The sequence below is a fragment of the Salvelinus fontinalis genome, chromosome 10 (assembly GCF_029448725.1).
Source record: "Salvelinus fontinalis isolate EN_2023a chromosome 10, ASM2944872v1, whole genome shotgun sequence".
NCBI classification, from domain to species: Eukaryota; Metazoa; Chordata; class Actinopteri; order Salmoniformes; family Salmonidae; genus Salvelinus; species Salvelinus fontinalis.
The window spans coordinates 33906183-33931842 of record NC_074674.1 but is presented as its reverse complement, the minus strand read 5'-3'; the positions used below and the strand labels follow the sequence as shown (position 1 = coordinate 33931842).

Genomic DNA, 25660 nt, shown 5'->3' with positions numbered 1-25660 from the left:
TAGTGTTCTAAGTTTTCATAACTGTGACCTTAATTGCCTACCGTCTGTAAGCTGTTAGTGTCTTAACAACCGTTACACAGGTGCATGTTCATTAATTGTTTATGGTTCATTGAACAAGCATGGGTAACAGTGTTTGAACCCTTACAATGAAGATCTGTGAAGTTATTAGGATTTTTACAAATTATCTTTGAAAGACAGGGTCCTGAAAAAGGGATGTTTCTTTTTTTGTGAGTCTATATGATTTGGCGGGCCGTTTGGCAAATGTTTGGTAAATTAGAGTATACCCACTTCTCCAGGAACCACTACACCACTGTATATTTCTATTGTACAGAATGCTTGTCAAATAGCTCAATCACCCTTAGTCTGTTCAAAAAGGCCAAAATTGTTCAGATTACAATACCAATAAGAGGGCGAACATAAATTGAAAGACTGGTTGCAAGCAGGACTTGTGTAACGGCACGTGTATAACTACAACCAGATAGCAAGTCGGACATTTCAGAGTTTCCTAGTTCTGACTAGCACATGATCGAGGCATAAGGGTAACACCGACATCATCTTTTAGCGGGCGGTAATAAGGTCACCAATAATGGTTGCAAATGAGATCAGCCCCTGCTGATGGTTTAATAAGGCGTCAGATGGCGATGATCTAGTTCCATCGATGGTTGCAATAGGCTCCTTGTTATTTGATTTGCCTGTCCATTGTCACATAATGAAAGGTGTGAAAACCCATAATAGGCTACAGATTGTGTGTCTCTGGCTGACTTGATTTGGGCCATCAGTTGATTGACAGATGTAGGCCTACAGTAGAATGATCAACTTTCCCCCAGTGTGGATACTAGTCCACGTTTTATAGTTCACCTATGTATAATTTGTCAATATAGTTCTGTTCTTTGGCGAGGATTGAAAGCATGTATTGTGTGGCTTTAATATTTCATTTCGTAAAGCTGTCAAGATGTTTATGCATGAGCATATCCAAAGACAATTTTGTTGAGGGTGAGACACTTTTGTTTGATGTGTAAATTATCATATTCATTTTACTTCTTGAAAATATTGAAACAAACACAATTAACTTGTGGGTCCTAATGTAGGCTCAGGCTGGTCACTATCGGCCAGCAGTGCATGCCTAATTCATGAGGCTCGGACCCAGAGGGCACTGCTTGGACCACTGCACTACGGCAGTTCACGATGCTCTAGCAACCACCAAGAATATGATTAATACTGATGAAACAAAGAGGCATCGTTTTTTAAATAATTGTGTTGTCAGCCTTCCCCAAACCATACCCCAGGGGTAGGCAACTCTGTTCCTAGAGTGCAGGATGTTCCAACTAGGCACCACACCTGACCAACTGAGCTAATTGATCAATTCAGTGATGGCTTAAATTCAACACACCTGGTCTTCCAGGTCAGTTAACTTCTTGCGAATATAGGGGGTGCTGTTTCGATTAGCATAATTTGCTCTACAGATTAAACTGCCTAGTACTCAATTCTTGCTCGTACAATATGCATATTATTATTATTATTGGATAGAAAACACTCTCTAGTTTCTATAGCCGTTGGAATTTTGTCTCTGAGTGAAACAGAACTCCTTCTACAGCACTTTTCATGACATGGAGTCAGATTTCAGACATCTTGGCCCCTGATCTGGAGTCAGTTTAAAGGTCCCTGTAAATGCTATGGAGAAACAGACACTTCTTACGTCTTCCCCTGGATGTCAGTACGTGATAACGCTTTGAATGGAGTCGTTTGCGCAATCAGGGCCTCTATAAATCACCAAATACCGGAAGTAACTTCCTTTGGCTGCCTGCGCCTGACGCACGAAGGACGTCGGACTCGCCTCCTTCCAACCTGCTGTTTAGCCAGTAATATTTCTCCGGTCATGTTTTTACTCGTTATAGGTGTTAACAACATCATAAGGTAGTTAATTTGAACCGTTTTATAGCAATTTATATCCGTTTAGTGCGATTTTGAGGCATTTCTTTCTGAGACACTTTGAACCGCTGGGCACGTTTCCAGTTCATGCCCGAAGTTAGTGGGCATTTCCACATGGCAAGAGGACAGCTTTCGACCAAAAGACGATTAGACCCAAGAAAGGATTCATTGCCCAAGATTCTGATGGAAGAACAGCTCATAGTAAGAACAATTTATTATGATAAATCGTGTTTCTGTCGAAAAATGTTAAACGCTTATGCCGCCATTTTGTTTGTTATAGCTTCGCTTGGCGCAACCTGTATTGAAAAGTAAGGATAATTTAAAAAATGTAATTCAGCGATTGTATTAACCTGTCTAGGCTGAGGGTGCCGCTAGCGGCACTCCCCCCCCACCCCCACTGAAAATGCAGAGCCGAGAAATTCAAAAAAAATATTTTTTAAAAATATTTAACTTTCACACATTAAAGTCCAATACAGCTAATGAAAGACACAGATCTTGTGAATCCAGCCAACATGTCCGATTTTTAAAATGTTTTACAGGGAAGACACAATATGTAAAGATGTAAATCTATTACCTAAAAACACATTAGCATAATCCACCATCTTTTATTTGTCCACCAACACCAGTAGCTATCACCAATTCGGCTAAACTAAGATATTTATAGCCCCTAACCAAGAAAAAAACTCATCAGATGACAGTCTGATAACATATTTATGGTATGGGATAGGTTTTGTTAGAAAAATGTGCATATTTCAGGTAGATGGCATAGGTTACAATTGCACCCACCGTCACAAATGGACTAGAATAACTACATAGAGCAACGTGTTTACCTACTTACTAATCATCAAACATTTCGTAAAAATACACAGCATACACTAATCGAAAGACACAGATCCTGTGAATACAGACAATATTTCAGATTTTCTAAGTGTCTTACAGCGAAAACACAATAAATCGTTATATTAGCATAGCACATAGCACAAAGCAGCCCAGCATTGATGCTAGCCAAAGTGAGCGATAACGTCAACATCGCCAAAATATATTATTTTTTTCACTAACCTTCTCAGAATTCTTCAGATGACACCCCTGTAACATCACATTACAACATACATATACAGTTTGTTCGAAAATGTGCATATTTAGCCACCAAAATCATGGTTAGACAATGTGAAATGTAGCCCAGCTGGTGAGAAAATGTCCGTGCGCCATATTAGACAGTGATCTACTCTTATACATAAATACTCATAAACGTGACTAAAAAATATAGGGTGGACAGGGATTGATAGACAATTTAATTCTTAATACAATCGCGGAATTACATTTTTTAAATTATCCTTACTTTTCAATACAGTTTGCGCCAAGCGAAGCTACGTCAAAAAACATGGCGTCCTAAGCCACTAACATTTTTCGACAGAAACACGATTTATCATAATAAATTGTTCCTACTTTGAGCTGTTCTTCCATCAGTATCTTGGGCAAAGGATCCTTTCTTGGGTCTAATCGTCTTTTGGTGGAAAGCTGTCCTCTTGCCATGTGGAAATGCCAACTGCGTTCGGGATGAACTGGAAGCGTGCCCAGCGATTCACAGCGTTTCAGAAATAAATGTCCCAAAATCGCACTAAGCGGATATAAATTGCTATAAAACGCTTTAAATTAACTACCTTATGATGTTTTTAACTCCTATAACGAGTCTTAACATGACCGGAGAAAGATTACTCCCAACACTAATGCTTGGAACAGGTGCGGGTCGGTGTCCTCCACGCGCATGACGCACCAAGAAAAGAGTTGCTTGCTACAGGGTTTTTTAATTTATAGTGCCTGTGAACGTGCAATCGACCCCATTCAAATCGTCATCACGTAAAGGCATCCAGGGGAAGACGTAAGCAGTGTCCGTATACTCATAGCAATAACAGTGGCCTTTTAACTGACTCCAGATCAGGGGCCAACATTTCTGAAATCTGACTCCATGTCAGGGAAATTGCTGTAGAATGGGTTCTGTTCCACTTAGAGACAAAATTTCAACTCCTATAGAAACTATAGACTGTTTTCTATCCAATAATAATAATAATATGCATATTGTACGATCAAGAATTTTGTGGGAAGCCGTTTCAAAAATTACACGATTAGCATAAATAGTGACAACAGCGCCCCCAGCCTCAACAGGTTAAGAATTAAATTGTCTATCAATCGCTGTCCACCCTGTATTTTTTAGTCAAGTTTATGAGTATTTATGTATAAGACTAGATCACTGTCTAATATGGCGCACAACATTTTCTGACCAGCTGGGCAACTTTTGTCATTGTCTAACCATGATTTTGGTGGCTAAATATGCACATTTTCGAACAAACTCTATATGTATGTTGTAATATGATGTTACAGGAGTGTCATCTGAAGAATTCTGAGAAGGTTAGTGAAAAAATTAATATATTTTGGCGATGATTACGTTATCGCTCTCTTTGGCTAGAATCAATGCTCTGGTAACGTTTGCACATGTGGTATGCTAATATAACGATTTATTGTGTTTTCGCTGTAAGACACTTAGAAAATCTGAAATGTTGTCTGAATCCACAAGATCTGTGTCTTTCCATTGCTGTGAGCTGTGTATTTTTAAGAAATGTTTTATGATTAGTAATTAGGTAATACACGTTGCTCTGTATTTTTTATAGTCGAGTTGTGATGGTGGGTGCAATTGTAAACTATGATTTATACCTGAAATATGCACATTTTTCTAACAAAACCTATCCTATACCATAAATATGTTATCAGACTGTCATCTGATGAGGTTTTTTCTTGGTTAGTGGCTATCAATATCTTTATTTGGCCGAATTGGTGATAGCTACTGGTGGAGAGAAAAAATGGTGGACAAAGAAAAATGGTGTCTTTTGCTAACGTGGTTAGCTAATAGATTTACATATTTTGTCTTCCCTGCAAAACATTTAAAAAATCTGAAATGGTGGCTTTATTCACAAGATCTGTATCTTTCATTAGGTGTCTTGGACTTGTGATTTAATGATATTTAGACGCTACTATTTAATTGTGACGCTATGCTAGCGATGCTACTCAGTGTGGGGGGGGGGGGGGGTGCTCCCGGACCCGGGGTAGAGAGGCGTGAAAGGTTAAATCAAAAACATGAAGTGCCTGCGGCACTCCAGGACCAGGGTTGCCTACCCCTGCCATATCCCTAACCTTAATCGCTCAGAATTAATGCATAAACTGTTAACCTTTGAGTTGTTTCTGTCTTAACCCAGCAACCACGTAGAATTAACCCATCAGAAATAGACATTCATCCATGAGCAGTGGACCAGATTCAAACCCATGCCAACTGTAACGACTTTCCTCTTCTTCTGACGAGGAGTAAGAGATATCGGACCAATTTGCAGCATGGTAAGTGTCCATTTTAATATGTAAAACTGAACACCACAAAAATACAAAATAACAAAGTGAAAGAACGAACGAAAATCGAAACAGTCCCGTATGGTGTAAACACAGACACAGGAAACAACCACCCACAAAACACAAAGGAAAACAGGCTACCTAAATATGACTCCCAATCAGAGACAACGACTGACACCTGCCTAGGCCAAGCACATAGAAATAGAACAGAACAAAACATAGAAAAACATAGAATGCCCATCCCAACTCACGCTCTGACCAAACTAAAATAAAGACATAAAAAAGGAACTAAGGTCAGAACGTGACAGTACCCCCCCCCCCCCCCCCCCCAAAGGTGCGGACTCCGGCAGCAAAACCTGAACCTATAGGGGAGGGTCTGGGAGGGCATTTACCGCGGTGGCGGCTCTGGAGCGGGACGAGGACCCCACTCCACCATAGTCTTGGCCCACTTCTGTGACACCTTAGGAGCGGCGACCCTCACCACCGACCCCGGATTGAAGACCCTAGTAGAGGGCGCCTCTGGACTGATGGGCGCCTCTGGCAGATCCGGACTGGAGGGAGAGACTCTGGCAGATCCGGACTGGAGGGAGAGACTCTGGCAGATCCGGACTGGAGGGAGAGACTCTGGCAGATCCGGACTGGAGGGAGAGACTCTGGCAGATCCGGACTGGAGGGAGAGACTCTGGCAGATCCGGACTGGAGGGAGAGACTCTGGCAGATCCGGACTGGAGGGAGAGACTCTGGCAGATCCGGACTGGAGGGAGAGACTCTGGCAGATCCGGACTGGAGGGAGAGACTCTGGCAGATCCGGACTGGAGGGAGAGACTCTGGCAGATCCGGACTGGAGGGAGAGACTCTGGCAGATTGTCCGTGGAGGCGCACTGGAGGTCTCGAACTAAGGGCCTGAACAACCCGTCCTGGCTGGATGTTGATTTTAGCCCGGCACTTGCGGGGCGCAGGCACAGGACGCACTGGGCTGTGCAGACCCACGGGAGACACAGTGCATAGGGCTGGTGCCATATAACACGGACCGAGGAGACGCACTGGAGACCAGATGCGCAGAGCCGGCTTCATTACTCCCGGCTCGATGCCCACTCTAGCCCGGCCGATACGAGGAGCGGCAATGTAGTGCACCGGGCTATGCGTGCGCACTGGGGACATCGTGCGCTTCTCCGCATAACACGGTGCCTGCCCGGACCACCTCTCTCCACGGAAAGCACGGGAAGTTGGCTCAGGTCTCCTAGCTGACTTAGCCACACTCCCCGTGCCACCCCCCAATACATTTTTGGGGCTGCCTCTCGTCCCAGCCGCGCTGCCTCATTCCAGCGCCGCTCAGCTTTCGCTGCCTCCAGCTCCGCCTTGGGGCCGCGATATTCCCCAGCCTGTGCCCAGGGTCCTTTTCCTTCCAGAATCTCCTCCCGTCCATGAGTCCAGAACTCGCTGCTGCCCGATACCACGCTGCTTGGTCCTTTTTTGGTGGGTGGTTCTGTAACGACTTTCCTCTTCTTCTGACGAGGAGTAAGAGATATCGGACAAATTTGCAGCGTGGTAAGTGTCCATTTTAATATGTAAAAATGAACACTACAAAAATAGAAAAAAAACAAAGTGACAGAACAAACGAAAATCGAAACAGTCCCGTATGGTACAGACACAGGAAACAACCATCCACAAAACACAAATGAAAACAGGCTACCTAAATATGGCTCCCAATCAGAAACAACAACTGACACCTGCCTCCGATTGAGAACCATACTAGGCCAAACACATAGAAATAGAACAACAGAACAAAACATATAAAAACAACATAGAATGCCCACCCCAACTCAAGCTCTGACCAACTAAAATAAAGACATAAAAAAGGAACTAAGGTCAGAAAGTGACACCAACTCTGTCATATGTGTGCTGGGGTCAGTGGCTGTGGGTATTGCTTCCCTTCAAAATATCATTCAACAATTGATTTAACAAAAACAGATATTCCCTATCAAAAATACATCTACCCCTACAAATATGTCAATTTATGATAATCCACATAAACATTAACACGAGACGCGCTGTAGCCTGCACGTAGCCTACATAAAGTACAATATAGGTACAGTGTGCATTGTATATGAACACCGCTTCCAGCTACTCCCTGGCGGCAATTCAAAATATTTAATCAGATATTCAAATCCTCCTGCTGCAGGATAATTTTCCTGCTGCAAAGAAACGGGTCAAATTAGGATCTGACATCGGTAGATCTAAAAACAAACAAGCTAAATGGAGTATCAACCATCTGTAACTATACTGGAGGCAAATTTGATTAATAGGAACTCTTTTGATCACATTCTCATGGAGGTCCCTACCTACCGCCCAATATACTGTGCTATTACAGGACAATGTGATCACATCATACGATGTCTAAACATAGTGTTGAATTATTATCTTATTTTGAATGTATACCATTTCCCCTCCTCCTTAAGAAGAAAATAATAAAAGCACAGATTAATTGTAGTGCTGAAAGCATGAATGCATGAATATATAAATCTTGACAGCAAGAGTAATATTTTGCCCAGAGACGTGTATCATGACTCAAACTGGAACGCAAACTTCAGCGTGACAGGGTGCACAAATCTCCAGGAGCCTTACAAAGGTAGGCAGGCAGCCAGCACAGGCAGTAGCTGAGATATATTGGAACAAATTATCATATATAGGATTTAACTATGGACTGCTGCAGTCACTAAGTATGTGATAGAATAGCGATAAGATTCTGGTGGCGGTGGAGAATGATTGTGTATATACTGTACATGCATTGCAGAGGAGAGCAGAAAAAAGACACATAAGCCATGCTTTAGGAATGGTGGTGGCTCAAGGATCTCTCAAAGGAAATGTGATGCAATTTACTTGTAGAGGATCCAACCAAACATGTCACAATGAAAGTGTGTGTGTGTATGTGTGTGTTATGATTTATGATTTATGACAGTGATGGACGACACCATTAGGAGCGGCAGCTTCCTTCCAACACAATCTCACTCTATCCCTCCCTCTCTGACACATGCACACACAAACAAATATCTTTAAAAAATCCAACAAACTCTTAATTCCAACAAAGAACAAGGCAGTTAACCCACTATTCCCCAGTAGGCCGTCATTGTAAATAAAAATGTGTTCTTAACAGACTTGCCTAGTTAAATAAAGGTTAAATACAAATTAAAATATATTACAAAGAGGTTAAAATAGTTTTCTGTCGCTGACTGAGTGTACCTCTTTAATCCATGTATTTACCCATTTATTCATGTTTTATCAAACGACCTAAATAGGGATAAGCTCTCCACCTTGAATATCTAACAAAGAAATCAGCCTTCTTTAGCTGTAATTCCGTGGTTAAATTAGGGCAAACAAGGCTATCTCCTCCCACCATTATTCTTCAAGCGGCATCATTCATTTCTACACAAAGAAGGATTGTATTGTAATACCACTAAGTAGAAAAGTGGCTTTGTTGGAAAACTGGCAAAAATAAGTAAAGAACACAGGAAGCGTGGGTTGTATTCTCACTGTGATAGTGACTGTGGCTAACACAGGCACAGAGTGAACGAGCCTATAGGGCACGTTTAAAAAATATGTGGATCTCGACAAATGTCTCCGTTCCCCTCTGAAAACCACCTTTAATAATTCAAACATTTGCTAAGAAAGAGAGCCAAAGTCTTTGTGAATTAAAATTAATGTGACAAGAGAACAAAGCTGTAAATAGGTTCTGTAAAAGCGTTATAGGCAAAACATTGTCCCTGATATAAAACATTTTAATCTTCAAAGCAGAAGTTAGTCGTGTTGATGCCTACTGGTGCTGTTGATCTGGTTTTCAATGACAGTCTTTCTATTAATGCATTTGTCTTCAGGAGGAGATGACAGAGGTGACACAGGGCAATGTTTAGTCCATTGCTTTCAAAGGAATTTAATCCCTCTAATATGCCTCCACTCAAGCAACCCTAGGAATGGTACAGTCAAATCATGTGATGTACAGTTAGTGGCTAGGAGGGGGAATTGACAAAAACACTGTTGCTTCATTTTAGAATCTCCTTATCAAATGATATTGTCTCTATGAGACCTTGGGGCTCTGGACTCCTTAGCTTTGGGCTCTTCAATTAAAATAACTACACTGTGAAGATGCCAAAATGTAACTATTCAGACAATACTCTGAAAGGAAATGTGGTATGTGTATCTACGTATGAAAATACCTTACTTTGACTTTTCAGAAAATAGGTGAAAAGCCAAATCATGTTTTAGAAACTGCCATATGTGACATGTAATTGTATTCAGCAAGTCAAAGGGAAACAGCTGTATTGGCTTGTCAGATGAAAGTCCTTTGTGGTTCCCAGTGGTAACTGGTAAGGTTCACTGTCCTGTAGACCAAGCGTACCTAGACGCAGATCCATATCTCCTCCTTTACCCTTCCGTAAAGGGACAGACTGGGCTGTAGGACTTAAGCCTCTCTCAAGGGCTGGATCCATGTTTCCCTGATCAAAGTTCATTTAATGCCATCTCCTAGCTGATGGCACATTATCCTCCCACGTCATCTTGATATAAATAGAGTCTGGAGTGCAGGAGCCGCTCATTCTTTGCTTTCAATCACAGCTGAATCCCTGCAGGCTTTTTCCCCTCTGTCCATCAACCCATTTAATTGACCTCTCCTTGCTTATGGACCAGAGGGATACAAGGAAGTGGGGAGGAGAAGGCAGCAAAATAAATGAGGTTGGGGTTTCTAATATGACAAATGGCTTGACACTGAAGACCTGCGTGGAGGAACCTGGACAATACTGTAAAGTAGTTTTTGTCTGTTTGAAAGAATAACACACTCTCAAAATCACCTGCTGTATGCGATTGGACTTTGTGTGTGTGTGCGTGCGTGCGTGCGAAAGCTTGAGTGCTAGCCTGCGCACACACGTGTATGTGTGTGGGTCTGCAACTCTGCGTTGCTGTATGTAGACTATAGCAGTGTGTGTGGGTGTGCTGGAAGGTGGGTGGATGTTACTGTTATCCGTGGACACAGTACAAAGTGTCTGCCAGCGCCGGTGGCAAAAGGAAACAGAAGCAGGTAGAAGATTACAAAATTCAATTTAAGGTAATGGAGGGGGTAGATTTGATATAAGGTGCCACACTGCCACTGCATATGTTTCCTTTAGGTGTCACAGCAGCAGATCAGTCTTAGAATCTCTCCCCTCACTCTCCCCTCCCTATTTGTCTTAGCTTCAGGGCCCGTTGTGGTGCCATCTGCAGCTTTAAAATAACAGCTCAGTAGGGTTATAATGGCGCCAGAGGGGATGGCTGCCGTTTTACGGGCTCCTAAGCAACTGTGCTATTTTGTTTGTATTTTTTGCATTGTTTGTATCTCATTTTGTACATTATGTTGCTGCTACCACCTCTTATGACCGAAAATAGCTTCTGGACATCAGAACAGCGATTACTCAACTGGACGAAGATATTTTAGTTAATGAGTCTGACGCAAAGGTTATACTACTTTGTCAAGACAAGGCCCGTCATTAGCGTGAAGAGCTTGCAGAGGTAAACTGCCACTTCCCTCTGTATTATTGGCCAACATGCAACCATTGGAAAACAAACTGTACGATCTACAATTAAGACTATCCTACCAACGGGGCATTACAAACTGTAATATCTTATGTTTCACCGAGACTTGGCTGAACGACGACACGGATAATATAGCGCTGACTAGCTTCTCCGTGTATCGGCAGGACATGCAGTGTCACACCCTGATCTGTTTCACCTGTTCTTGTGATTGTCTCCACCCCCTCCAGGTGCTGCTTATTTTCCCCAGTGTATTTCTCCCTGTGTTTCCTGTCTCTCTGTGCCAGTTCGTCTTGTATGTTTTCAAGTCAACCAGTGTGTTTTTCCTGTGCTCCTATTATCTTTTTCTAGTCTTCCCGATTTTGACCCTTGCCTGTTTTTCTTGACTCCGTACCCACCTGCCTGACCCTTCTGCCTGCCCTGACATCGAGCCTGTCTGGCACTCTTTACCTTTTGGTCTCAGAATCTGGTTTTGACCTTTTGCCTGTCCACGACCATTCTCTTGCCTACTCCTTTTGGATTGTAAATAAACGACAAAGACTCTAACCATCTGCCTCCTGTGTCTGCATCTGGGTCTCACCTAGTGCCTTATAGTACGAACTGGCCATGACAGACCCAGCAGACTTGGATCAGCTCCGCCACGCTGTCTCTCTGCAGGGAGCCACTATTGGGAGACATGAGGAGCTGTTACAGGACCTTCTGGGAGGGCTCCGTTCCTTGAGGGAACGCCACGACCATGGGTTTAAGGAGATTATGGAGCAAATCAGGGAGTTAGCTCGGAGGCTGCCTGCTACAGCTGAGAAACCCCAACCACCCCAATTGTTCGCCACCCTATGGGACTCTCATTCACGGCCAGTTGTGATACAGCCTGGATTTAAACCAGGGGCTGTAGTGACACCTCTAGCACTGAGATGCAGTGCCTTAGACTGCTACGCCACTTGGGAGCCAAATTTACCTAATTTCCACCAGCATGTCACATGTGAAAAAGAGGGAAATAACTCTAGACCACCTTTACTCCACACACAGAGACGCATACAAAGCTCTCCCTCGCCCTCCATTTGGCAAATCTGACCATAATTCTATCCTCCTGATTCCTGCTTACATGCAAAAACTAAAGCAGGACGTACCAGTGACTCGGAAGTGGTCAGATGACGCGGCTGCTACGCTATAGGACTGTTTTGCTAGCACAGACTGGAATATGTTCCGGGATTCATCCAATGGCACCTCAGTCACTGGCTTCATCAATAAGTGTATTGACGTCGTCCCCACAGTGACCATACGCACATTTCCCAACCAGAAGCCATGGATTACAGGCAACATCCACAGAGCTAAAGGCTAGAGCTGCCGCTTTCAAGGAGCGGGACACTAATCCGGACGCTTATAAGAAATCCTGCAAAGCCCTCAAACAGGCAAAGCGTTAATACAGAACCAAGATTGAATCCTACTACACTGGATCTGACGCTTGTCGGATGTGGCAGAGCTTGAAAAATATTACGGACTACAAAGGGAAACCCAGTTGCGAGCTGCCCAGTGACGCGGGCCTACCAGACCAGCTAAATGGCTTTGATGCTCGCTTCGAGGAAAGCAATACTGAAGTATGCATGAGAGCACCAGCTGTTCCGGATGACTGTGTGATCACGCTCTCTGTAGCCGATGTGAGAAAGACCTTTAAACAGGTCAACATTCACAAAGCCACTGGACCAGACGGATTACCAGGACGTGTACTCAAAGCATGCGCGGACCGACTGGCAAGTGTCTTCACTGACATTTTTAACCTCTCCCTGACTGAGTCTGTAATACCTACATGTTTCAAACAGACCACCATAGTCCCTGTGCCCAAGAAAGCAAAGGTAACCTGCCTAAATTATTACCGCCCCATAACACTCATGTTGGTAGCCATGAAGTGCTTTGAAAGGCTGGTCATGGCTCACGTCAATGCCATCATGCCGGAAACCCTAGACCCACCCAATTCGCATACCGCCCCAACATATCCACAGATGACACAATCTCAATCGCACTCCACACTGCCCTTTTCCACCTGGACAAAAGGAACACCTATTTGAGTATGCTGTTCATTGACTACAGCTCAGCGTTCAACATCATTGTGCCCACAAAGCTCATCACTAAGCTAAGGACCCTGGGACTAAACACCTCCCTCTGCAACTAGATCCTGGACTTCTTGACGAGCCGCCCCAGGTGGTAAGGGTAGGCAACAACACATCTAACATGCTGATCCTCAACACTGGGGCCACTCAGGGGTGCATGCTCAGTCCCCTCCTTCACTCCCTGTTCACCCACGACTGCGTGGCCAAGCACGACTCCAACACCATCATTAAGTTTGCTGACAACACAACAGTGGTAGGCCTGATCACCAACAACCATGAGAAAGCCTATAGAGAGGAGGTCAGAGACCTGGCAAAACAAAGGGGCTTATCGTGGACTATAGGAAAGGAGGGCCGAACAGGCCACCATTAACATAAACAGGGCTGAAGTAGAGCGGGTCGAGAGTTTCAAGTTCCTTAGTGTCCACATCACCAATGAACTATCATGGTCCAAATGCACCAAGACAGTTGTGAAGCGGGCACAACACCTTTTCCCCCTCAGGAGACTGGAAAGAGTTGTCATGGGTCCCCAGATCCTAAAAATGTTCTACAGCTGTACCATCGAGAGCATCCTGACCGGTTGCATCACCGCCTGGTATGACAACTGCTCGGCATCTGAACGTAAGGCGCTACAGAGGGTAGTGCGTACGGCACAGTACATCACTGTGGCCAAGCTTCCTGACATCCATGACCTATTGTAATAGCTGTCGCTCTCCTCATCCTCGGATGAGGTGAGGAGAGAAGGATCTTCGGACCAAAATGCGGAGTCAGGGAAATAAGCCATTTTTATTACAAATACGACGTAGACTAAACAAAACAAAACACTTTCAAAACTTACAAAATAACAAAACGACGTTGACGCAACCTGAACATAAACTTACATAGACAAACGTAAACTCACGAACAGGAACGGACATCGAAACATACGAACAGCCAAACAGCTCCAAAAGTGAATACATCGAAACATAAACGAAGACATCACAGGAGACAATCACCCACAAACAAACAGTGAGAATGCCCTACCTAAATATGACTCTTGATTAGAGGAAAATGCAAACCACCTGCCTCTAATCAAGAGCCATACCAGGCAAACCGAAACCAACATAGAAACAGATAACATAGACTGCCCACCCACAACACATGCCCTGACCATAAACACATAAAAACTAACATAAATAGGTCAGGACTGTTACACCTATATACTAGGCGGTGTCAGAGGAAGGCCCAAATAATTGTCAACAACTCCAGTCACCCAAGTCATAGACTGTTCTCTCTGCTACCGCACGTCAAGCGGTACCGGAGCACTAAGTCTAGGACCAAAAGGCTCCTTAATTAACAGCTTCTACTCCCAAGCCATAAGACGGCTGAACAATTAATCAAATGGACACCTGGATTATTTACATTGCCCCCCCCCCCCCCCCCTTTTGTTTTTACACTACTGCTACACTCTGTTTATTATCTATGTGTAGTCATTTTACAAATTACCTCGACTAACTTGTACCCCCGCACATTGACTCAGTACCGGTACCCCCTATATATAGCCTCGTTATTGTTATGTACTGTAATTTCCTTGTGTTACTCTTTTTCTATTTTTTTTATTTCACCTTAGTTTATTTAGTACATATTTTCTTAACTCTATTTCTTGAACTGCATTGTTGGTTAAGGGCTTGTAATTAAGCATTTCACGGTACGGTCTACACATGTTGTATTCAGAGCATGTGACAAATAAGATTCGATTTGATTTGATGTGCGGGTGGATTGGGACGAGGGAATAACCTGCATAGGCCTGGGGTATCCTATCCATCCATCCAGAGTCTTCACACTGGGTGTCCTGAGGAGCTACTGCACACTGGCACCAATTTGAGGTCATGCCTGCAATCTAGGCAAGGAGGAACAAAGCCATGTCCCTAAGAAACAGAGCTGAGGAGTTCAATCTTGGGATGGCAACATTGGCATGAAAGAACCATCAGGTGGATCATGCGTTTGCCTCACAGGCCTCAATGCTATTTAGTCTTGTTTCTGTCAGTCACTGTCTTTTTATAGACAGATTTAGACTCTCCTTGGCAGTGTGATGTAGAGATGGATGGAGAGTGTTCAGGGACTAGTTCATCATCCTCCACCTAAACCCTCTAACCGTGAGACTACCCCCCACACCCCTATTTGTTACGGAGACAATATTGACCTGATCACTGAATCAATTAATTTATCAGTTAATTCATCATTAAAGTGTAAGTGAAAAAGATCAGATGACGCACACATTAAACAGCTCTCTTGCAGACCATAGATCCCGTTAAGAGGGATGAGACGGGATTTGATAAATGGGGACAAAATATCAAACCAGAATCTTTTGGATATTCATTAAGAAGCTTCAGTGGAATGTGTGCGTTTAAGCACTTAATGGCTACTTAAAGCCGATGAGGCAGAGAGAGCGAGAGAGAAAGGGGGGAGAAAGAGATGGAGAGGCAGTGGAGAATGAAAGCATTCTGTAAATGGTGTTTGGAGGAATGCCTGTCAAGTTGAACGGGACGTGAAGGGAAATTAGCCAAGGGAGGCCTTTGTCGGGCTGCATGACATGCCCCCAGTCTTCAAAGCTGTTTGAGGGGAGGAGGGGCATCTCTGAAAGTCACTCTGTGCTGCAGGGTAGACCCGGTATGAAAGGGGACCCAATGGAGGACCCATGTATTTCCCCTAACACAAGATAGACATGAACAATACCTCAATAGCGGCACTGATTTGACACTGATTTTTATTAATGTGTCTGCCTGATGTAATATTATATTGGAACCTGGATCACAATGCAAAGATTCCGATATATTGTACAAGATCATGTCAGCAGCAATATCTAGTATCTAGATAAATATCCAGGGGTATGAAAACGAGATGATAGTTTATTTGAAATTAAAGAACATTTTACCTTCTTACATACGTATATATAGGGCTTTGAATAGGGGGCAGCTCTCTTTGAGAAGAGATGCAGATCAAAAAGGTAGTTATACCTGACTTGAAATCTTATGACATGGAAATATCTAACACAAAAATCCTAATACTGTACATTTATTTTTCAGTTTGAATTTCCACAGCCGTTGAGGTAGCCAGTAACCTGTTCCTAGCACTCATATTGAGCAATATGTTCATAATCATAACAAACAAGATATCACACTAATAAACATACTGTAGAAAACTTAACCCAACATCTAGCAACCTCGTCAAGCCTGCTGCTGTCAAGCCAACATCTTAGGGCTACCCCCCAAATTCGCTACGATGGTGTCAGAAGTGGGATGGTGCCCTTGAGGCCATCGGAAAGGCGTGTACATGTGAGGGACTTGGTATATGAGAAGCAGTTCAATTTAGGTTTCAGATTAAAGGGAACATAAAACTGCTCATACGCTGGTGACTGTTAAGTGCCTTTAAACGGCCTATTCTGACCATATCCATTGAGGAAGCAGACAATGTTCAATCACTTAACAGATGACTGAAACAGTTCTATCCAGTAGTGGTGAGCGGAGAGTAGCTCATAATTTCCTGATGAGGAAAAGTGGCTTACTCAATTGAAGCAATGCATCATACTAATACTCAAACTATCATGCTGATTGAATGCTTATCGTGATAAGCACTTTTCAATGTAAAATTATTCCATTAATTGCACCTAACTGCTGTTTTTCATCATAAAACCTTGTCTGTTATTTCCTGAGTGGTTCATTGTGTTTCAGCCAATAAGTTCAAATAGATCTCTGTTATGACTTCTACCATATGAAAAGGTAGTGTGACTATGCTCTCAGTTTGCTTATCTCAGTGCTATTTTCCATTACCACTGCCAAGAAAACACTCAGACATTTATTTTCAAATAGAGAGAGGGGGGAATTGTACAGGTATTTAAATACGAATTCTAGTGTTTTGGAGCTGCCTGAATGTAAATCTCTTCTATTTGAGCTCTTGGGGCAAAATGCATGGTCGCTTCTTGTCAATTATTAGAGTTTTGAGAAGGAAGAAGACTTAAGTCTGATTTAGTATGCAAGAGATATGCCTCCCTACAAGGGTCGTTCCACAAAATAAATCCCTTTCGTGACCCTTTACATATTTTAAATAAAACATTGATTTTAAAAGCCTGTTATATTAAATTAAGTGTCCTTTAATATAGACCACATTAAAAAAGAAATTATATGAATAAAGACTTGCTAAAGTTCCCGAAATTCAGCATTTTAACATGTTCCTCTGTGCACACTTGTGACTTCTCTGGATATTTTAACCTACTTAACCTCAACATTTCTCCAAGTTTTCACCATCATTGTAAAGCCCTAGTTATTTTGTTGCTTTGACATAGTCATTTCTGAAGATCATAACTATTTAACGTGCTTAGTGATTAATTTTACGGTAAAAAAAAAACCTATCCTTCATTTTAATGTCAACCCTGTTACGTGAACTGTGTGACGACCCTCCCACTCTGTCTGTCGTATTCTCTCTCTCTTTGCTCTTGTTTCCTTATTAGGATGCCGGTGGGCGGAGCCGGGAGGGTTGTCAGCGACATGGGAAACACCTGGGCCCAGGTGTGTCCCAGGATAAATAGACCTCTTCCCCATTCATTGGGACTCTCTCCATGCAGACACACTATTGTTTATTTGTATATAGGTTACGTTAGTTAATAAATATATGTTGTTATTCCTTATCTCCACATTGTCTCCCTTTTTGTTACGGGCTTTGAGCCGGTTCGTGACAACTGAACTCTTGTTTTTAAAAATAAATACAAATAAAAATGAATTTCCTGAACCAACACTTCTAGCTCTGCTGATAACCACTTTATTGAGGAAAAGTGTACTTACTATGCCTGTGATATGTGGTTGTCCCAGCTAGCTATATTAAGATGAATGCACTAACTGTAAGTCACTCTGGATAAAAGTGTTTGCTAAATGACTAAAATATAAAATATAAATGTAAAATATGGTGAAACTATTTATTTTCAAAAGGGAAAATCCAAAAAGTATAATTTTTTTTTTCTCAATAGTCCACTGTTGATACAGTCCCAAATGTTTTGCATGTCAGCAGTCAGGTTTTCAAGATATTGTACTTACAAGAAGCAAAGTGTCACCGGCCACATCATCATGATGATACAAAACATCATCATTCTGAATAGAAGTTTTGGTGCGTCCAAACATGACCAAATTGAATCAGCCACAGAGGAAAAATCACACCATCTCTGATACTTTCTCCTCGGTGCTTTAATTGGGCTTTGACCCGGTATTCCTCTCTCATCCTGACTGTTTCTTATTTCATCACAGGCACAGTTGAGAGCGTGCCGCAGCTCCCAGTCTTTCTCACCGTTTTCCGTTGGGACTGCCTGCACCGCACTGAGCCATAATGAAAGGCACAGCCAGCTGTGCCGGCCGGCAATATGGCTCTTTCATCAAGTTAAACCGAGCTGACGCCTGCTCCTCAATTATTAAACGTTCACCGAAATGAGCAACAACATAACATAGAAAAAAAACTTCTGCAGACCCCCTTTAGTACTTTGCAGAGAACAGGGAGAAGAGTGTCTGTGTTTGAGGGGATGAGATTCACATTGTCACTGTAATTGGGAGAAACACATTTGTACTTCATTTCACTGCCATGTTTCCATGAAAAAAAAGAAAGTACAGGCCTTGCGATCCACTTCCGGGAAAATCTATGCATTGTCTGCGAGAAACTCAGATTGAATTAAATGAAGTTCCAATCAGAAATAATATGCCAGCCTTCAAAGTTGAGTTAATCACACTGCAGGTAATAAGAGGTCTTTCTATCTCCATGGATTAAGGGTATAACGCGTTGACAGAGTGCAAAAATAATTAGTTACGCAACAGCTCTCCGTGTCATAGAGTTGCTTTGCCAGTCAGAGGAATTAAAATGAATGGCTTGGTAGCTTGGTGCCTATAGGTGATTCATGTCATATTTCTGAAATAACTCATGAAACGTTAGGCATATAAAAAGTATTAGAAAAGGTTTTGAGCAGAATAAAAATTTGAATTTGGCGCCATGGGAGTTCTGATATTAAATAAACGCCTTATTCCTTCAATAGAATTAATGATGTTGGAGGCTTACTGAGCAAAAATCTAAACTCTTGATAAAAAAATGTAGCAAACTGCAGTCAGCAGAAAGGATAATGTTGAATGTGATAATTAATATGGATAAGATGGGCTCTGTGGACTTGTTTTGTTTTGCAGCACTGTCATAGAATCATTAATTCAACCTGTAAAACCACCGAGTGTGTCAGTTCATTTCCTCATTATACAAACCAAACATTTACAGGGTTTTAATTTTTGCTTCCTGTGATCTTTGGTTCCTTCCAGTGGAGTGTAATAAACAGATTACTTTCTGCAATTTTTTTCTCTCCTCCTTCCAAAACAGTTCCTCTCTGAACATAAATAATCCCCTTTTACAAAATCACTTCAGGTGAATATCCTTTTATAAAACAGCACATCTGTGTAGGAAAACATGCTTCCTGAGATCAAACGCAGACGCAGTGCGATGGCTGGTGATTGTAATTACCCTGGTATTGGGTATAAATAGGTGCCTCATCTTGGCAGGCCGGAGGGATCCATCTGCATTAATGAGCATTTCATAAGATTTGGGATTACACATATCACTATGGCTCTTTTGAGATTACCATATATCTTCCCAAAACAGGCGGGAGCTAATGCCCCTTCCACTATGCCCTCTACTATTTTACTAAACACACTGTTGAGTTAAGTGGCTGAAGAGATTAGGCTAAAGAGGGCCGTAGCTACTGCAGCCTGGCCGGCAGGTGGACTATGTAGCTTGTACAGGGCCACTGAGGAAGTGAAATAAACCACCAGTAATGGGCATGCAGCCATGCGGACTGGGACCTCTTCTTTTTCTACTCTGCCACATAAGAGCACATGGAGCTCCAGTCGCTCTGTTATGGGGCATCCAACCAATGTTGATCAATACCTCATTAATCCATGTTGTGATTTGGCTTGAATCGATTTGGAGTTTGTTTTTTTGGCATCTCATGAGGTGGAGAGCTAACCTTTCCAGTTTGGTCAAGACTGGGAAAGCTAGTGGCCTTAAGCTAACCCCTGCCCTGTCTTTCATTTTTGGCCTTGAAAGAAATGTACCTATTCACTTACTCACACACATAGTGTACTACACATAATAAACACATACAATCATATACAAACAAACACATATATAGTACCAGTCAAAAGTTTGGACACACCTACTCATTCAAAGGTCTTTCTTTATTTTTACTATTTTCTACATTGTCCTGTTGAAAAACAATTGATAGTCCCACTAAGCACAAACCAGATTGCTGTGGTATCCATGCTGGTTAAGTGTGCCTTGAATTCTAAATAAAATCACTGACAGTGTCACCAGCAAAACACCCCCACACTATCATACCTGCTCCTTCATACTTCACGGTTGGAACCACACATGCAGAGATCATCCGTTCACCTACTCTGTGTCTCATAAAGACACAGCAGTTGGAACCAAAACTCTCAAATTTGGACTCATCAGACCAAAGGACAGATTTCCACCGGTCTAATGACAATTGCTCATGTTTCTTGGCCTAAGCAAGTCTCTTCTTATTATTGGTGTCCTTTAGTAGTGGTTTCTTTGCAGCAATTCGACCATGAAGGCCTGATTCACGCAGTCTCCTCTGAACAGTTGATGTTGAGATGTGTCTGTTACTTGAACTCTGCAGCAGAGGTAACTCTAGGTCTTCCATTCCTGTGGCGGTCCTCATGAGAGCCAGTTTAATTATAGCGCTTGATGGTTTTTACGACTGCACTTGAAGAAACTATCAAAGTTCTTGAAATTTTCCGCATTGACTGACGTTCAAGTAATTACCTTAAAGTAATGATGGACTGTCGTTTCTCTTTGCTTATTTGAGTTGTTCTTGCCATAATATGGACTTGGTCTTTTACCAAATATGGCCATCTTATGTATACCACCCCTACCTTGTCACAATACAAATGATTGGCTAAAATGCATTAAGAAGGAAAGAAATTCCACAAATTAACTTTTAACAAGGCACACCTGCTAATTGAAATGCATTCCAGGTGACTACCACATGAAGCTGGTTGAGAGATTGCTTTGATGACAGCTTTGCACAATCTTGGCAAAGGGTGGCTACCTTGAAGAACATACAATCGAACGTATATTTTGATATGTTAAACACTTTTTTGGTTACTACATAATTCCATATGTGTTATTTCATAGTTTTGATGTCTTCACTATTATTCTACAATGTAGAAAATAGTAAAAAATAAAGAAAAACCCCGGAATGAGTAGGTGCCTCCAAACTTTTACTGGTTCTGTATATCAAAGCATCCAGTGAGCCATGCCATGATGTCGTAGCAATGACTTGTGTGAGACCTTGAAACATGAACAGTGTGCAAGCATGATTAAGAATTGTGCTTCAAAACGCTGCTGAAGTGTAACGCTGAACAAAAATAAGCTGATTGACCAATAAACTAAACAAACAAAAAAGTGAACAAAAGGTATTTTGTGGCAGTGCAATAATGTAGCTCTCTGAACCTGAGCTAGGTTACCGTTGCCTCCTGGTTCTAAATGTCATTTTCATGTTTCCAGTGTCCAATTCAATTTATGAATGAAAACTGCAGAAATAATTGGAAACATTCAAAGTTCTAGGTTGAGCATGTTATGAACCAAGAGTCAAGGGTGCTTAGCCCTGATTCAAAGTCTCTCTAAACAGTTCATGCCTGAAAAAGGATTTACCTCTCTCTCTTGAGCCTTTGTGTTTTTGCTTTTTGGGTTTTGTTTTTAAAGGCTGATGCGACGGGTCATACCTCGCATTCCCTGGAGCCGGAGATGGTGCAGGTGCAGGAGCCAGTCCCGTTGCCCAGCACCTCCAAGCCCTCCGGGGAGGCGGCCGGATTGTAGCTCATGTAATACTCCTGCAGCTGGGAGCTCAGGTTTTGCTCAGGCTCCGGGCTCTTTTTCCGCCGCTTGCGGCCCACCACGGAGCGCTGCTGCAGGAGCCGTGCCGCATTCGGGTAGCGCCTCCATAATACGTAGATGACGGTCAGGACGAGTGACATGGTGAAGAAGAGTGCCACGCTGCCCACCACCACCTTGTGGAAGGACATGTGCTCCGGCTCTGGGGGCTGAGTCACCACCAGGCTGCGGAGGGAGGGCGGAGCCCGTGGAGGGGAGTCTCTGGGGTCAATCCTTACCCGGCTGGGAAAAGTAGGCCGGGGGGGGGACTGAGGCCGAGGTGGGGGTAGGGGGGCCAGGGTGGTAGGTGGAGGCAGGGGTGGAAGTGGGCTGGTGGGAGCAGGGGTTGGGTCAGATGTCGTTTCAATGAAATCTGGGGTTGGTGAAGGGGTTTCTGTCTGGAAGTAATCAGTTTCCTCACAAATTCCATTGTTCCTCGTAGCCTCCATGATCTTCTCTCCCTGGAGCTGCTTTGGGCTGCTGCATATCATGGTCGTGTCTTTAGTGCCACGAAAGTTCCTCAGCCAGGCCACCAGGGGGCAGATGCCTGTCCCACAGTCCCACATGTTACCTGCAAGGTTGATAGAGTTCAGGGAGATCCATGCAGACACTGCCTCCTGGGACACGTTGGACAGCTTGTTGGACTCCAGGTTGAGGGTCTGGAGGTTAGGCAGGCAGTGGAACACGGCAGGGTCCAGGGTCTGGATCTCATTGCCAGACAGATCCAGTTTCTGCAGCGTGTGCCAAGTCCAGGGAAGGCCCTGGTTGACTGCTCGGATGCGGTTCCACTGCAGGTAGAGCGCTCGCAAGTTAGCAAGACGTGGAAACAGAAAGAAGTTGATCCGGGAGAACTGGTTGTGCTCCAGGTGCAGCTCCATGAGCTTCTGTAACCCCAGGAAGGTGGTCCTGGTGAGGGCCCGGAGACGGTTGTAGCCCAGGTCCAGAAACTCCAGGCTGCGGCATTCCAGGAAGGCCCGGATGGGGACTAAGGTGAGGCCGTTGGAGCGCAAGTGGAGGTTCTGCAGCTTCTTCAGGCCGTGGAACTGCCCCGGCTGAAGCACCTGCAGCTTGTTGTAGGATAGGTCCAGGCTGCGGAGGTTGGGCACCCCGTGGAAGGTGGCGTTGTGGAGCTGAGAGATCTTGTTGGAGCTGAGGATCAGCTCTTTAAGCCTGCGAACCCCCTGGAAGACCCGACTGTCTAGAGAAGAGATCTGGTTGTGGTCCATGTAGAGCCAGAGGAGCTGGTTCAGGTGGGCAAACTGGTAGGGGAGCAGCGTGTGCAGGTCGTTGTAGCGAAGAGAGAGGCCCTGGCAGCCCACTGAGATGTTCTCAGGGACGTCCAAGAAGCCAGCAGACTCGCAGTGGACTATCTTCCCCTCACAACGGCAGCTGTGAGGGCAGGTGCGTTCACCAGAGCAGAGCGGCAGCATGGCCTGGAGGACGAGGAGCAGGAGGAGGATGGGGTGCGCCGGTCGTGCATCACACAGCCTGGAACCTACAGATAGAGAGACAGAGAGAGAGAAGAAGCAGGCATGTTAGAGAGGAATTTTTACTAATGTTGATCCATGGAAATACCCATAAAAGGATAAATACTAATAATTGTAGTTAAATTAGAGTACGTTTATCATGGCCACATTCAAGAACGCTCCGTACATTGTAAAAAATATTTGATTTGAAATGAATACATATACTGTAAGTAAACACTTATACATCATGTTTTTAGATTCTCGTTGTAATCAATTTTACATTGATGTACAAGAAATGAGTACATTATCTATCCCATACCTTCAGGGTCTGTTGATAGACAGCAGTTAAAAAAACATGCCTACTTCATTTGCTATGACAAAGTGCACGCACACAATGTTTGTTTTGGGTAACTGGTGTGCTCTCTTTTCACCCCGGTAAACCTGTGCAGGGGTCTTTGTCTTCTGTTACAGCTTTTACATTTCTAATGCTGAAGCAGACATTACACAGACTAAGCACATGCCCTGATAAACAGGAGACAAGACCCTACAAATAACACTCCTCTCAACCCCTCTGTGATTCAAAGCTTTAATCCTATTCTTTCTTTTCTTTGTTCTCTTTGTGCAGCAGACAGTAATGGGTTGTCCCCATTTTAAACCGTTTGCTGGGAAACAAGAACACCCGTAGATTTAGCTCTAATTGAGACACATTGCTGCCTGCTGTGTGATGTCGTCCCTTTGCACATAAAGACAGCGTGAAGTGACTGTGAGCAAAACGGCTGTGCAGGCAGGCTGAGGTAGCAACAGGATGGGGCTGTTCAGCTGAGCTCTCTCCTTAGACACACTCCGACCTGACAGCTTCTTATTCTAGTCTCTGGCCTGGTTGGTTTGGCAGTGGAAGGAACCACTTACTAGGGAACATATGGGGGCAGGGGTACTCTAGGATGGTTTGAGAGTGGAAGGAACAACTTAGAGAGAATGGGGGGTATAATGATATATACCCATTGATTCTTTATTTTATCCCTTTTTCTCCCCAATTTCGTGATATCCAAATTGGTTGTTAGTCTTGTCCCATTGGTGCAACTCCCGTACGGACTCGGGAGAGCTGAAAGTCGAGAGCCATGCGTCCTCCGAAACACAATCCCATCAAGCCGCACTGCTTCTTGACACACTGCTCGCTTAACCCGGAAGCCAGCCGCACCAATGTGTTAGAGGAAACACCGTACAGCTGGCGACCGAAGTCGCCCGCCACAAGGATTCACTAGAGTGCAATGGGACAAGGACATCCTGGCCAGTCAGACCCTCCCCTAACCCATACAACGCTGGGCCAATTGTGTGCCGCCTCATGGGTCTCCCGGTCACGGCCGGCTGTGACACAGCCTGGGATCAAACCCAGGTCTGTAGTGACTCCTCTCCACTTGGGAGGCCCCATACCCATTGATTCTTGAATAATATAACTTATAAATGCCTCATGAGTTTAGTTCAACTGTCACACACCATGAGAAGCCAAAATAAAAGCTTATTTTACCACAATGTTTGTAAACAATGTAAAAGTAAACAAACACTGTATAGCCTTAAAACATGGTTAAAACTATCATTTTGAAATCATGGATGGTCAAATCAAATCAAATTTACTGATCACGTAAACAGATTTGTAGATGTTATCGCAAGTGTAGCAAAATGCTTGTGTTTCTCGCTCCAACAGTTTAGTAATAACTAGAAATCCAAAACAATACACAAAATCCAAAAGTAAAAAGGAATAAATTAAGAAATATCAGAACGAGCAATGTCAGAGTCCGGAATATATATAAAATGGTGTGTATGAACAGTATAGAAAAGGTGTGTACAGCAGTAGTTATATAGGATGAACCCTGACTAGAATACAGTATATACATTTAAAGTGGGTAAAACAGTATGTACACATTATTAAAGTGAACAGTGTTCAATGACTCATTGTACATAGGGCAGCAATCTCTAAAGTACAGGGTAGAGAACCTAGTGGTAGCTGGCTAGTAACAGTGACTTAGGTTTAGGGCAGGGTACTGGGCAGAAGCCGGCTAATGGTGACTATTTAACAGTCTGATGGCCTGGAGATAGAAGCTGTTTCTCAGTCTCTCTGTCCCAGCTTTGATGCACCTGTACTGGTCTCTACCTTCTAGATGGTAGCGGGGTGAACAGGCTGTGGTTCGGGTGGCTGAGATCTTTGATGATCTACTTGGTTTTCCTGTGACACAGAGCGCAGTAGATGTCCTGGAGGGCTGGCAGTGT

At 43.5% G+C, this 25660-nt stretch overlaps 1 protein-coding gene across 3 annotated transcripts in view; it reads right to left on the bottom strand.

The window, feature by feature from the left end:
• LOC129864068 (leucine-rich repeat transmembrane neuronal protein 4-like) overlaps nt 1-25660 on the bottom strand; it is a 60174-nt gene that overhangs the window by 13204 nt on the left and 21310 nt on the right. For 2 of the 3 annotated variants that reach the window (XM_055936646.1, XM_055936645.1), the window contains one exon: nt 21782-23424. In XM_055936646.1, coding sequence (XP_055792621.1) covers nt 21782-23424 — 1643 coding nt within the window. Of the gene's footprint in view, nt 1-21710; nt 23425-25660 lie in introns of all 3 variants that reach the window. The other variant, XR_008761050.1, reaches the window with a different exon arrangement.